At 42.7% G+C, this 11346-nt stretch overlaps 1 protein-coding gene across 1 annotated transcript; it reads right to left on the reverse strand.

Moving 5' to 3' along the window:
• Positions 1 to 2290: 2290 nt before the first annotated feature.
• Positions 2291 to 7183, reverse strand: ODC1 (ornithine decarboxylase 1). Its single transcript, XM_069728092.1, has 11 exons — positions 6907 to 7183; positions 5920 to 6066; positions 5688 to 5831; positions 5422 to 5595; positions 4913 to 5085; positions 4578 to 4712; positions 4280 to 4445; positions 4009 to 4171; positions 3806 to 3921; positions 2923 to 3137; positions 2291 to 2726 (listed from the first exon to the last, which is right to left on the reverse strand). The coding sequence occupies exons 3-11, from the start codon at positions 5787 to 5789 to the stop codon at positions 2588 to 2590; spliced, it is 1383 nt and encodes a 460-aa protein (XP_069584193.1). The 5' UTR covers positions 5790 to 5831; positions 5920 to 6066; positions 6907 to 7183; the 3' UTR covers positions 2291 to 2587.
• Positions 7184 to 11346: the final 4163 nt, after the last annotated feature.

Below are 11346 nucleotides of genomic sequence, written 5' to 3' on the forward strand. Positions count from 1 at the left end.
AGGTTTCCTGTTCCTGGGGGCGGATGCCATCTCACGTGCGGCGCTGTCATGGTGAAGGGAAAATTATATTTTAAGGAGCTTCTTCGAGCATCCTAGTGAGGGATCACTAGTATCCTGGAACTCAAGATAGGAGGAATGAGAATTAAGTGATCAAGACTTTCGGATGGTGAGACTGGACTATGTGGAAGACTGTGGCACTGCCAAGCCTAGTGGAAGAATTCTGCTATCCAAACAATCTTTGATTGCACTGCTCACACGTTAACGCTCACACTTAAGGTACCGTCACAAAACGATTAGCAATTTCATTAGCAACAAAATCGTTATGCGTGACAGCGACCAACGATCAGGCCCCTGCTGGGAGACCGTTGGTCGCTGGGGAATGATCAGGACTTTATTTTGTCACTGGACCACCCGCTGAATTGGCGTGTTTGACGCCGATTCAGCGATGTCTTCACTGGTAACCAGGGTAAACATCGGGTTACTAAGCGCGGCCCTAATGCATCTCTAAATTATTGGCCCCTGTTTGCACAGCATGCATTTTGTAGCACTGGGCAGCCCGCCTGTATGTGCGTTACTAATAGGCTGTAAACCAGATGCTCTGCATTGTTTGTGTGAATTATGCCATATACAGACTAGTATCTCTTATCTTTTTGTGCACTAATGCCAAACAGCCAACACTGATTGAAACAACCACTTTCATCGGTATTTTTTGCACCTGTGTTTGCCATCATTTATCGGGTCCGATGTGTGCCCTGCTGGTGCATTTGGTTGGAGGCTTCAGCAGGTAAAACATCTGCTTTTTTCTCTGTGACTTTTGAATTTTTGGGAGGATTTTTGTCTTTTGTGTCGGTGAACAGTAGTCTAATCAGCCCACGCTTTTTTTTTTTTTTTTACTGCAGGTCAGTCAGCTGCAGAATCACTCTGACATCTGCCAGCATGATCCCACAGCACTGTGGCTGTTACCGTGGGTGAGTCACAGCTGCAGGGTAGTGCCAACATCTGCCAGAATGATCCCACAGTGCTGACTGGTGGTCTTACCGGCAGCTCCGGTCATCGCACTAACTGATGACAAGGGAAAATAATGCCCACAGCATATGCTGCAGGCTACAACAAAATGGCCATGATCTCCCACAGCTGTGACCTGGACAGCCCAGGAGGGTGTGCCCAGGTCACAGCTGAGAGGCAGGTGGAAAGGCCTCAACGCAATAGGCATGGTCGGAGTCAGACCGTTGGCTCCTGTGCCCAAGGCTGTTGTAAGTGAGGTGTGCAAGTGTCGTTCCCATACATACCCCCACTAGTCAAAAATGCAGCCCCCAGTGGACCACATAAATGTCAAATTAAAGTAGTTAAATTATGTATTAAAAATGATAATATAATCAATTAACAAAATCATGGGCCTCAAGTAGTTTAGTGGAGGGCAGACTAAGGCATACAACATCCCCTCTGCCATTACCAACACTGTCTTCATCAGACCATCTGATAGAAGTGTGACCACCTCACTTCTGCGATGTTCTTTACAGAGGGAATTTGAACTGATTGATGAGAGTGGCCTGAATAAATGCCCTTATCAAACTGGAGGGGCATCACAGTGTGAATATGAAGGAACAAAAGGAGATCCTGCCAATTCTATTTTTACAGTCTGCAACGGTGACAAGGGGCCATCGTCTACATTTAGAGGAAGGCAGAAGGCAGGCTTCTTCTAACCAGAGCACGATTTACTGCAATACTAGCGAGTATGAAACCGTCACATGTTGTATTCCCGAGTTCAAGGGCCTGGAGGTCTCTTGATTACAAGTTATGGGCACTAGATCCTGTGATGGGGTGTTGATCCCAGAAACCGGTGATTGTGGAATCGAAGTTCTTTCCCCCTAATACTGAGTAAGTGATAGAATTTATGTATTATATTCTCTAATTTTTTTTTTTTTTTTATTTTTTTTTTTTATTTTAAACACACACACACACCTCTGAATATGTAATCACCAGGGCAGTGGCGTCTCAAATGGGCCGACTCCTAAAATCTACAATAAATTGATTACAGTAGTACACAGTATGTGTTGTAAGTTTTTCATAAGAATTTGGGAAAGTTATGACATGTCCTATAAATGTCTGTTCCTGAACAAAGGCTTTTAGTAGAGATGAACCTGTGCCGCACTTTATGTACATGCTCAGTAGTGAAGCGGTGCTGTGGAGTCAGGGAAATAAGTCAGGTTTGGCACAGTCCTGGGGATCACTAAGCTTTGCACATTTGGTTTGTCATTTAGTGAGTGACTTGAGAAAGGATACCAAGAGCTCAGAAATGTTAAATATTCTTTATTTGTAAAATGGGTTAAACAAGAAGAGGACAGTCTGCCAGTACACAAGCTAAAAATGCTTGGTGACAGCAATGTCTCTAATACAACTGAAAAGAATTTATTTAAAAAAAAGTTTCCATAGGAACACAGATAATTGTGACCCCATCTCATAGTCATCCATTTTGTTGCATTAATGATGAACGTTAGACTCTAGAACACAAAAGTTGTGGTCCCAAATAACTACAGCTACGTACATAGTAACTAAAACCTACCTACAGCAGTTAAATAAAACAACTTTATACATTGACGCTTGCTGAAGTACAGGCTGCGGTACTCAGCTCTTTTCCACTCTCTTGGGCACAGGAAACATGAAGCGCGCTCAACTCTGGAACCTCAGGAACAATCCCATGCTCTTTGATATTGTGCATCAATTGCCTGAAAGGGTAAAAAGGGAGAACGTTACTACCAACAGCTAACTAGCTCCGAAAGCAAGCCAGTATTTTCATTTCCCATCTGCATGCTGCAGATAGATTAGAGACCATGCGGGATCAGGATTTTGCAGCAGATTGACAGATCATTACGTCTTGACTTTGCCACAAACTATAGTCAGCGTTTGCGCACCACGTCTTACCAGTATGGCCTTGACATCACATAGAAGAGCGATGGTCTCTGGAATCCATTGAATGTTGAAGATGCAGCTACGGTGTACGCTCCCATGTTCTCAAACAGCATCCAGTCTCCGACCTGCAACTCCGGGAGGTCAAATCTCTCGACAATACGATCTAGGCCGTCACACGTTGGTCCCCAAATGCTGCTAGAGTAGTATTTTTCATCCATTTTAGGCTTCTGTAATGACAGACAGTTTTAGGTCACTGGGTCTTAAAGCAGATTAATCTCATGTTGGCAGATTTCCAATAGTAAAGTAGCCGACATGAAGCTACGCTGTATGGCCTTATGTTACCCTACTTTAATCCCGTGATTACAAGAGTAAATCCTTGTTGGGTACACCCATTTAATAAAAGTTAGTCTAATCACTACCAGTCTGATTCAGACCCAGTCATTAAAAGAAATAACTAGCGTAGTCATGATTACCATCCTGCAATTATAAGGGACAATCATGAGGATTTTATACCTCAACCTAGAAGGATGCATGAAGAGGCCCTCGTGCAGAGTAAAGCTGTACCTTGACAGTAGAAAAGTTAGAAACCTAGTATTAAAGTTGTAGGTAAAGGAGCTGCACGCACTTCAGGGTGGGACATCTTCTACCCTACATCACCCACCTGGTAGGAAAGAGTGGAGGAGAGCTGCAAGTGCAATGTCCCACCCTGAAGCACTTGCAGCTCCTTTACCTACAACTTCAATAAAGTTATGGATTTAGCCAGTATCCGAGCTCCTGTACATACATGCCATTAGTTTTGAGACAAAGGAAACTTTAACTTTTGCTATTCCTCCCCCCTTTCCAGAAACAGCACCTTTGCCTATAGGAAGCATTGGCCATTTAAGCTCCTAATTACCTTCTGTAACACGGGCTTAACATGAGCATGGTCATACAAGATGCAGTTGAAAGATCCATAGACGCCATCGTTGACATAATACATGAGTGTCTTGTCACAGCTGGAGTCATCTTCATCTAAAATTGATACACAAGATTGTTAGATTGCCTTAGCTTGCAATTTTAATTTTTATAAAAAATTAAAACCTTTATACACACACATACCATCAGATCCAGTCTGTTCAGTCACCATAACCTTCTTTGCAATGATATTGACAGCGAGGGTGAAAGCTGAGGCCACGTAGTATCTTCCAGGTTCTGCAATAATTTGCACTTTGGAATCAGCCGGGAAGTATTTGTCTAGAGCGGGGTTTATTACAGCGGTAACCTAGAAGGAAGTTAGATGCACAGGTTCAGAGACACTGCATGACCCTTAACCTCTAGATATTTACACACCAAAGACTGACTCCACTTTATAGTCTGAATATAATCTTACCTCCTCGAACTTGAGCTTGACATCTTCAGATCCAGGAAATCCTCCACCGATGTCAAGCAAGTGCATATTAAACCCAAGCTCTTCTCCCATATCAAAGACGCATCGGGCATCAGAAACTGCTTGAACAAATGTCTGAGGGTCTGTGCACCCACTGCCAACATGGAAGCTGGTTTGGAGAAAAATAGAAGTATACATAAAGATATAATGCTTGCTTACAACCATTGATACACAAGTGCATAAATCCAAGCTTCCAGCCAAAAGAATGTAGAGGTACACTATTCTATAATGACATCCTTACCTTACACCAATGATCTCCACATTGAGCTCCTTGGCACGTTCCAGAAGAATCCGGCTTGTTTTAAGAGTGGCTCCAAACTTTACACTCAGTCGACACACAGCTTTGGAGTCATCTGTGGCAATTCGCAGAACAAGCCTAAACGAGGGGGACAAAAAAACCTCATGTTTAAAATAAGTAATTAACCCATGTGGCAACAGGTGAAGAACACAAGACCTGGTGGCTTAGGAGACATTTCCAGCATGTTGTATCAGGCCACAATTGTGGCGCTAAACTAATGTTGTGTAAAGCCGATATTACAGTGGTACGAGATGCTTTGGGTGTGATGATACACTTACTTGGCATTTGGATGGTTTCTTGCCACTTTCATCAGTTCCACTTCACTGTCAAAGGTCATTTTCTCCACACCGCTGCTAGCGGCATACTTGATCTGGGACACTTGTTTGCAGGGGTTGGCGTAGATAATTCGCTCAGGTGGAACGCCAATACTTTGGACGAGTTGTATTTCAGTCTGAAAAAATAAAAAGTTACTTAGTGTACAAAGCATTAAAATGTTTATCACTATATACTATATAGTGCCATAAACTATCTAAAGCCAAAAAGATTAGTACTCCACTCAGTCACTGGTACACCAGATATTGTCCAAGACTGCGACAAGGGGAGGGAGGACTTCTTGAACTAAATATTACTCTTTACAAAGTGTGCGCGTTTGGATGGCCTTGGAGGGGTAATCTAGTACCACATCAGGTGTGAGCGTGGACCAATGTCTACAGATAATGCAGGCGCCAAGTATCACGCTGGAGAATCAGTAAGTGTCGTTGCCCTACTTGATTACTCTTAAACTTACCTTGCTAGCACAATCAAATCCAGCCCCCAAGATGGACAGGGTCTTCACAATGGCCTTGCTATCATTGCATTTAACAGCATAAAATGGAGTGACTCTGGGGAGCGCTTTAAACCACCGAACATGCTTCTTCACGATATCGCCGAGATCAGCCACATAAAAGGCATCCTTGTCATCCTAAAATTTAAACAGGATCAGCAATATAGAAACTGACGATAATGGCGGCATACACACAGCCTCCCCCCCCCCTCATCAACTCTCAGACTTACAGATAAGGACACTTCATTGATCTTCTGCTCCAGGACATCGCGAGCAGAGAAGCCTTCCTCGAGGAAGCTAAAGTCAAAGTCTTCGTTGCTGAAGCTGTTCATTGTCTCAACGTAATAAAAGTCACAAGACGAGAATGCAACAAACTGAAGAGGGAAAAAGACGCTGGTTACAACTGACATACAGGGACAGAAAAAGAGCCATAAAAAAGTGTTAATCAGCTCAGTCACTTACATGGACAAGTTTGAGATGGGGTTTATTACAAAGAGGGACTCAGCTTTGCACCCAAGGAGGCTCTCCGGTGAAATAGAAGCCTGGTAAGTACAAAACGAGCCCTACGCTCTCAAAAGAGCCGTTCTTTACTGCTGTGCTGCTGGCGTTCTGCAAGAGGGAGGAAAAATAAAACCTTGTTAGTCATCACATAGTAATCAGTTACGATCAATGGAAAAAAAAAAAAAAAAAATTTGAAACCAGATCCACTGCGTCATGCACCCAACCCATTTCATGAATGACCGAGCGGCTCCATCCGCCTACACAGAAAGCTGCCTTGTGTCACTACAGGCAGGGAGGGTCCTTGGCCGCCCAATCCGCACTCCTGCCGGCTCCCATCGCTGCACCCAGCACTTGACAGCATGGGATAGTCCATCAGATTAGCCCCAAGTCATCCAGATCACCACACTTGCCCAGATACAGACTTAAAGAGGTAGCCCAGAAATAGAAAAACCGTGGCCCCTTCCTGCCTGTAGGTTACATCTGACGCTGCAGATCGCCTCCATCCCAGCCAGAGATTAGTATACAAGAACTCATGGCCGGAAAGCAGCCATTTTAGTTCAGTTTTGAACATCCCCTTTAAGAGAGGAAGATTCACCCATAACACAGGCATAAAGCATAATCCCTGTCCTCATGGCCCAGAAACCCCTCTCTGCCTTACAAGCCATATGGTGGCGCTTTAGATAAGGGATAAACTATTTGATGATGCTGGGACATAAGAAAAAGCTCTCCAGGGTCTAATGTAAAGATCCAAGTCGCGATAGTCACGATACAGGTCCCCCATCCCCCAACTCATTCATACAGCCACGTGTGCAGCACCTACTCGCCATCAAAAGCTTACTAGATACAAACTACGGAAAGCAAAAAAGTACAAAAGTGCTCAAATGGCGCAACGCAAATTTCTCCCCAGTTCATGCCGGTACCGTAAAGACCCTTCATGGAAAGACTTACCTTAAAAAGCATTTACGAAATCTGTACCCATCGAGGCACCAAATGCCCAGAAGAGAAGAAATGTAGCCACAAGGAGAGCCGACACTAAACAGAGCTGGATAGACCGGTCCGGACCGCACGCTCTCTCCTCGCCGCCCGCGAACCTGACACTGACTGAAATGATGCAGCCGGCGCTCGCTGCCTTTTATAGACGGGGCCCGCGTTGTCAGGGCGACGCGCCAGCTCAAACCAGCGCTGATCGGTTTACTCCAGGAGTCAGTCCGAGCGCGCTTGGCGCGCAGCCACTCGCCTATTGTGACGTCACCGTCCGGCCGTGGTCGCGGGCAGGAAGGAGTGATGGAGGCGATATCTGTGTGTGCAGACTGATAATAACGTGTGCGGTCCTGACAGATATTATATGTGTATAATAAATATATTATTATAATTCATATTATATCCTGACAGATATTATACGTGTATAATAAAGAGTGCGCGGTCCTGACAGATATTATATGTGTATAATAAATATATTATTATAATTCATATTATATCCTGACAGATATTATATGTGTATAATAAAGAGTGCGCGGTCCTGACAGATATTATATGTAATAACCTGACAGATATTATATGTGTATAATAAATATATTATTATAATATAATTAATATTATATCCTGACAGATATTATACGTGTATAATAAATATATTATTATAATTAATATTATATCCTGACAGATATTATATGTGTATAATAAATATATTATTATAATTAATATTATATCCTGACATATGTGTATAATAAAGAGTGCGCGGTCCTGACAGATATTATATGTAATAACCTGACAGATATTATATGTGTATAATAAATATATTATTATAATATAATTAATATATCCTGACAGATATTATACGTGTATAATAAAGAGTGCGCGGTCCTGACAGATATTATATGTGTGTAATAACCTGACAGATATTATATGTGTATAATAAATATATTATTATAATATAATTAATATTGTATCCTGACAGATAGTATATGTGTATAATAAAGAGTGTGCGATCCTGACAGCGTCATATATGTGTATAATAAAGAGTGCGCGGTCCTGACAGATAGCGTCATATATGTGTGTAATAAAGAGTGTGCGATCCTGACAGATAGCGTCATATATGTGTATAATAAAGAGTGTGCGGTCCTGGCAGATAGCGTCATATATGTGTATAATAAAGAGTGCGCGATCCTGACAGCGTCATATATGTGTGTAATAAAGAGTGCGTGGTCCTGACAGATAGCGTCATATATGTGTATAATAAAGAGTGCGCGGTCCTGACAGATAGCATCATATATGTGTATAATAAAGAGTGCGCGGTCCTGACAGATAGCGTCATATATGTGTGTAATAAAGAGTGCGCGGTCCTGACAGATAGCGTCATATATGTGTATAATAAAGAGTGTGCAATCCTGACAGATAGCGTCATATATGTGTGTAATAAAGAGTGTGCGATCCTGACAGATAGCGTCATATATGTGTATAATAAAGAGTGTGCGGTCCTGACAGATAGCGTCATATATGTGTGTAATAAAGAGTGCGATCCTGACAGATAGCGTCATATATGTGTATAATAAAGAGTGTGCGGTCCTGACAGATAGCGTCATATATGTGTATAATAAAGAGTGCGCGATCCTGACAGCGTCATATATGTGTGTAATAAAGAGTGCGTGGTCCTGACAGATAGCGTCATATATGTGTATAATAAAGAGTGCGCGGTCCTGACAGATAGCGTCATATATGTGTATAATAAAGAGTGCGTGGTCCTGACAGATAGCGTCATATATGTGTGTAATAAAGAGTGTGCGGTCCTGACAGATAGCGTCATATATATGTATAATAAAGAGTGCGCGGTCCTGACAGATAGCGTCATATATGTGTGTAATAAAGAGTGCGTGGTCCTGACAGATAGCGTCATATATGTGTATAATAAAGAGTGCGCGGTCCTGACAGATAGCGTCATATATGTGTGTAATAAAGAGTGCGCGGTCCTGACAGATAGCGTCATATATGTGTATAATAAAGAGTGCGCGGTCCTGACAGATAGGGTCATATATGTGTATAATAAAGAGTGCGCGGTCCTGACAGATAGCGTCATATATGTGTATAATAGTGTGCGATCCTGACAGATAGCATCATATATGTGTGTAATAAAGAGTGTGCGGTCCTGACAGATAGCGTCATATATGTGTGTAATAAAGAGTGCGCGGTCCTGACAGATAGCGTCATATATGTGTATAATAAAGAGTGCGCGGTCCTGACAGATAGCGTCATATATGTGTATAATAAAGAGTGCGCGATCCTGACAGATAGCGTCATATATGTGTGTAATAAAGAGTGTGCGATCCTGACAGATAGCGTCATATATGTGTGTAATAAAGAGTGTGCGGTCCTGACAGATAGCGTCATATATGTGTGTAATAAAGAGTGTGCGATCCTGACAGATAGCGTCATATACAGTGGGGCAAAAAAGTATTTAGTCAGTCAGCAATAGTGCAAGTTCCACCACTTAAAAAGATGAGAGGCGTCTGTAATTTACATCATAGGTAGACCTCAACTATGGGAGACAAACTGAGAAAAAAAAATCCAGAAAATCACATTGTCTGTTTTTTTAACATTTTATTTGCATATTATGGTGGAAAATAAGTATTTGGTCAGAAACAAAATTTCATCTCAATACTTTGTAATATATCCTTTGTTGGCAATGACAGAGGTCAAACGTTTTCTGTAAGTCTTCACAAGGTTGCCACACACTGTTGTTGGTATGTTGGCCCATTCCTCCATGCAGATCTCCTCTAGAGCAGTGATGTTTTTGGCTTTTCGCTTGGCAACACGGACTTTCAACTCCCTCCAAAGGTTTTCTATAGGGTTGAGATCTGGAGACTGGCTAGGCCACTCCAGGACCTTGAAATGCTTCTTACGAAGCCACTCCTTCGTTGCCCTGGCGGTGTGCTTTGGATCATTGTCATGTTGAAAGACCCAGCCACGTTTCATCTTCAATGCCCTTGCTGATGGAAGGAGGTTTGCACTCAAAATCTCACGATACATGGCCCCATTCATTCTTTCATGTACCCGGATCAGTCATCCTGGCCCCTTTGCAGAGAAACAGCCCCAAAGCATGAAGTTTCCACCACCATGCTTTACAGTAGGTATGGTGTTTGATGGATGCAACTCAGTATTCTTTTTCCTCCAAACACGACAAGTTGTGTTTCTACCAAACAGTTCCAGTTTGGTTTCATCAGACCATAGGACATTCTCCCAAAACTCCTCTGGATCATCCAAATGCTCTCTAGCAAGCTTCAGACGGGCCCTGACATGTACTGGCTTAAGCAGTGGGACACGTCTGGCACTGCAGGATCTGAGTCCATGGTGGCGTAGTGTGTTACTTATGGTAGGCCTTGTTACATTGGTCCCAGCTCTCTGCAGTTCATTCACTAGGTCCCCCCGCGTGGTTCTGGGATTTTTGCTCACCGTTCTTGTGATCATTCTGACCCCACGGGGTGGGATTTTGCGTGGAGCCCCAGATCGAGGGAGATTATCAGTGGTCTTGTATGTCTTCCATTTTCTAATTATTGCTCCCACTGTTGATTTCTTCACCCCAAGCTGGTTGGCTATTGCAGATTCAGTCTTCCCAGCCTGGTGCAGGACTACAATTTTGTTTCTGGTGTCCTTTGACAGCTCTTTGGTCTTCACCATAGTGGAGTTTGGAGTCAGACTGTTTGAGGGTGTGCACAGGTGTCTTTTTATACTGATAACAAGTTTAAACAGGTGCCATTACTACAGGTAATGAGTGGAGGAAAGAGGAGACTCTTAAAGAAGAAGTTACAGGTCTGTGAGAGCCAGAAATCTTGATTGTTTGTTTCTGACCAAATACTTATTTTCCACCATAATATGCAAATAAAATGTTAAAAAAACAGACAATGTGATTTTCTGGATTTTTTTTTTTCTCAGTTTGTCTCCCATAGTTGAGGTCTACCTATGATGTAAATTACAGACGCCTCTCATCTTTTTAAGTGGTGGAACTTGCACTATTGCTGACTGACTAAATACTTTTTTGCCCCACTGTATGTGTGTAATAAAGAGTGTGCGGTCCTGACAGATAGCGTCATATATGTGTATAATAAAGAGTGCGCGGTCCTGACAGATAGCGTCATATATGTGTATAATAAAGAGTGTGCGGTCCTGACAGATAGTGTCATATATGTGTATAATAAAGAGTGCGCGGTCCTGACAGATAGCGTCATATATGTGTATAATAAAGAGTGTGCGATCCTGACAGATAGCGTCATATATGTGTGTAATAAAGAGTGCGCGGTCCTGACAGATAGCGTCATATATGTGTGTAATAAAGAGTGCGCGGTCCTGACAGATAGCGTCATATATGGGTGCAATAAAGAGTGCGCGATCCTGACA

This window comes from Ranitomeya imitator, chromosome 5 (genome assembly GCF_032444005.1).
Source record: "Ranitomeya imitator isolate aRanImi1 chromosome 5, aRanImi1.pri, whole genome shotgun sequence".
NCBI classification, from domain to species: Eukaryota; Metazoa; Chordata; class Amphibia; order Anura; family Dendrobatidae; genus Ranitomeya; species Ranitomeya imitator.

Coding starts and splice junctions, on each gene's coding strand:
- ODC1 (XM_069728092.1), bottom strand. CDS start 5,789: ATGAACAGCTTCAGCAACGAAGACTTTGACTTTAGCTTCCTCGAGGAA. Junction 5,086..5,421: donor GATTTGATTGTGCTAGCAAG/GTAAGTTTAAGA, acceptor TTATTTTTTCAG/ACTGAAATACAACTCGTCCA. Junction 4,446..4,577: donor GTGGAGATCATTGGTGTAAG/GTAAGGATGTCA, acceptor TCTCCAAACCAG/CTTCCATGTTGGCAGTGGGT.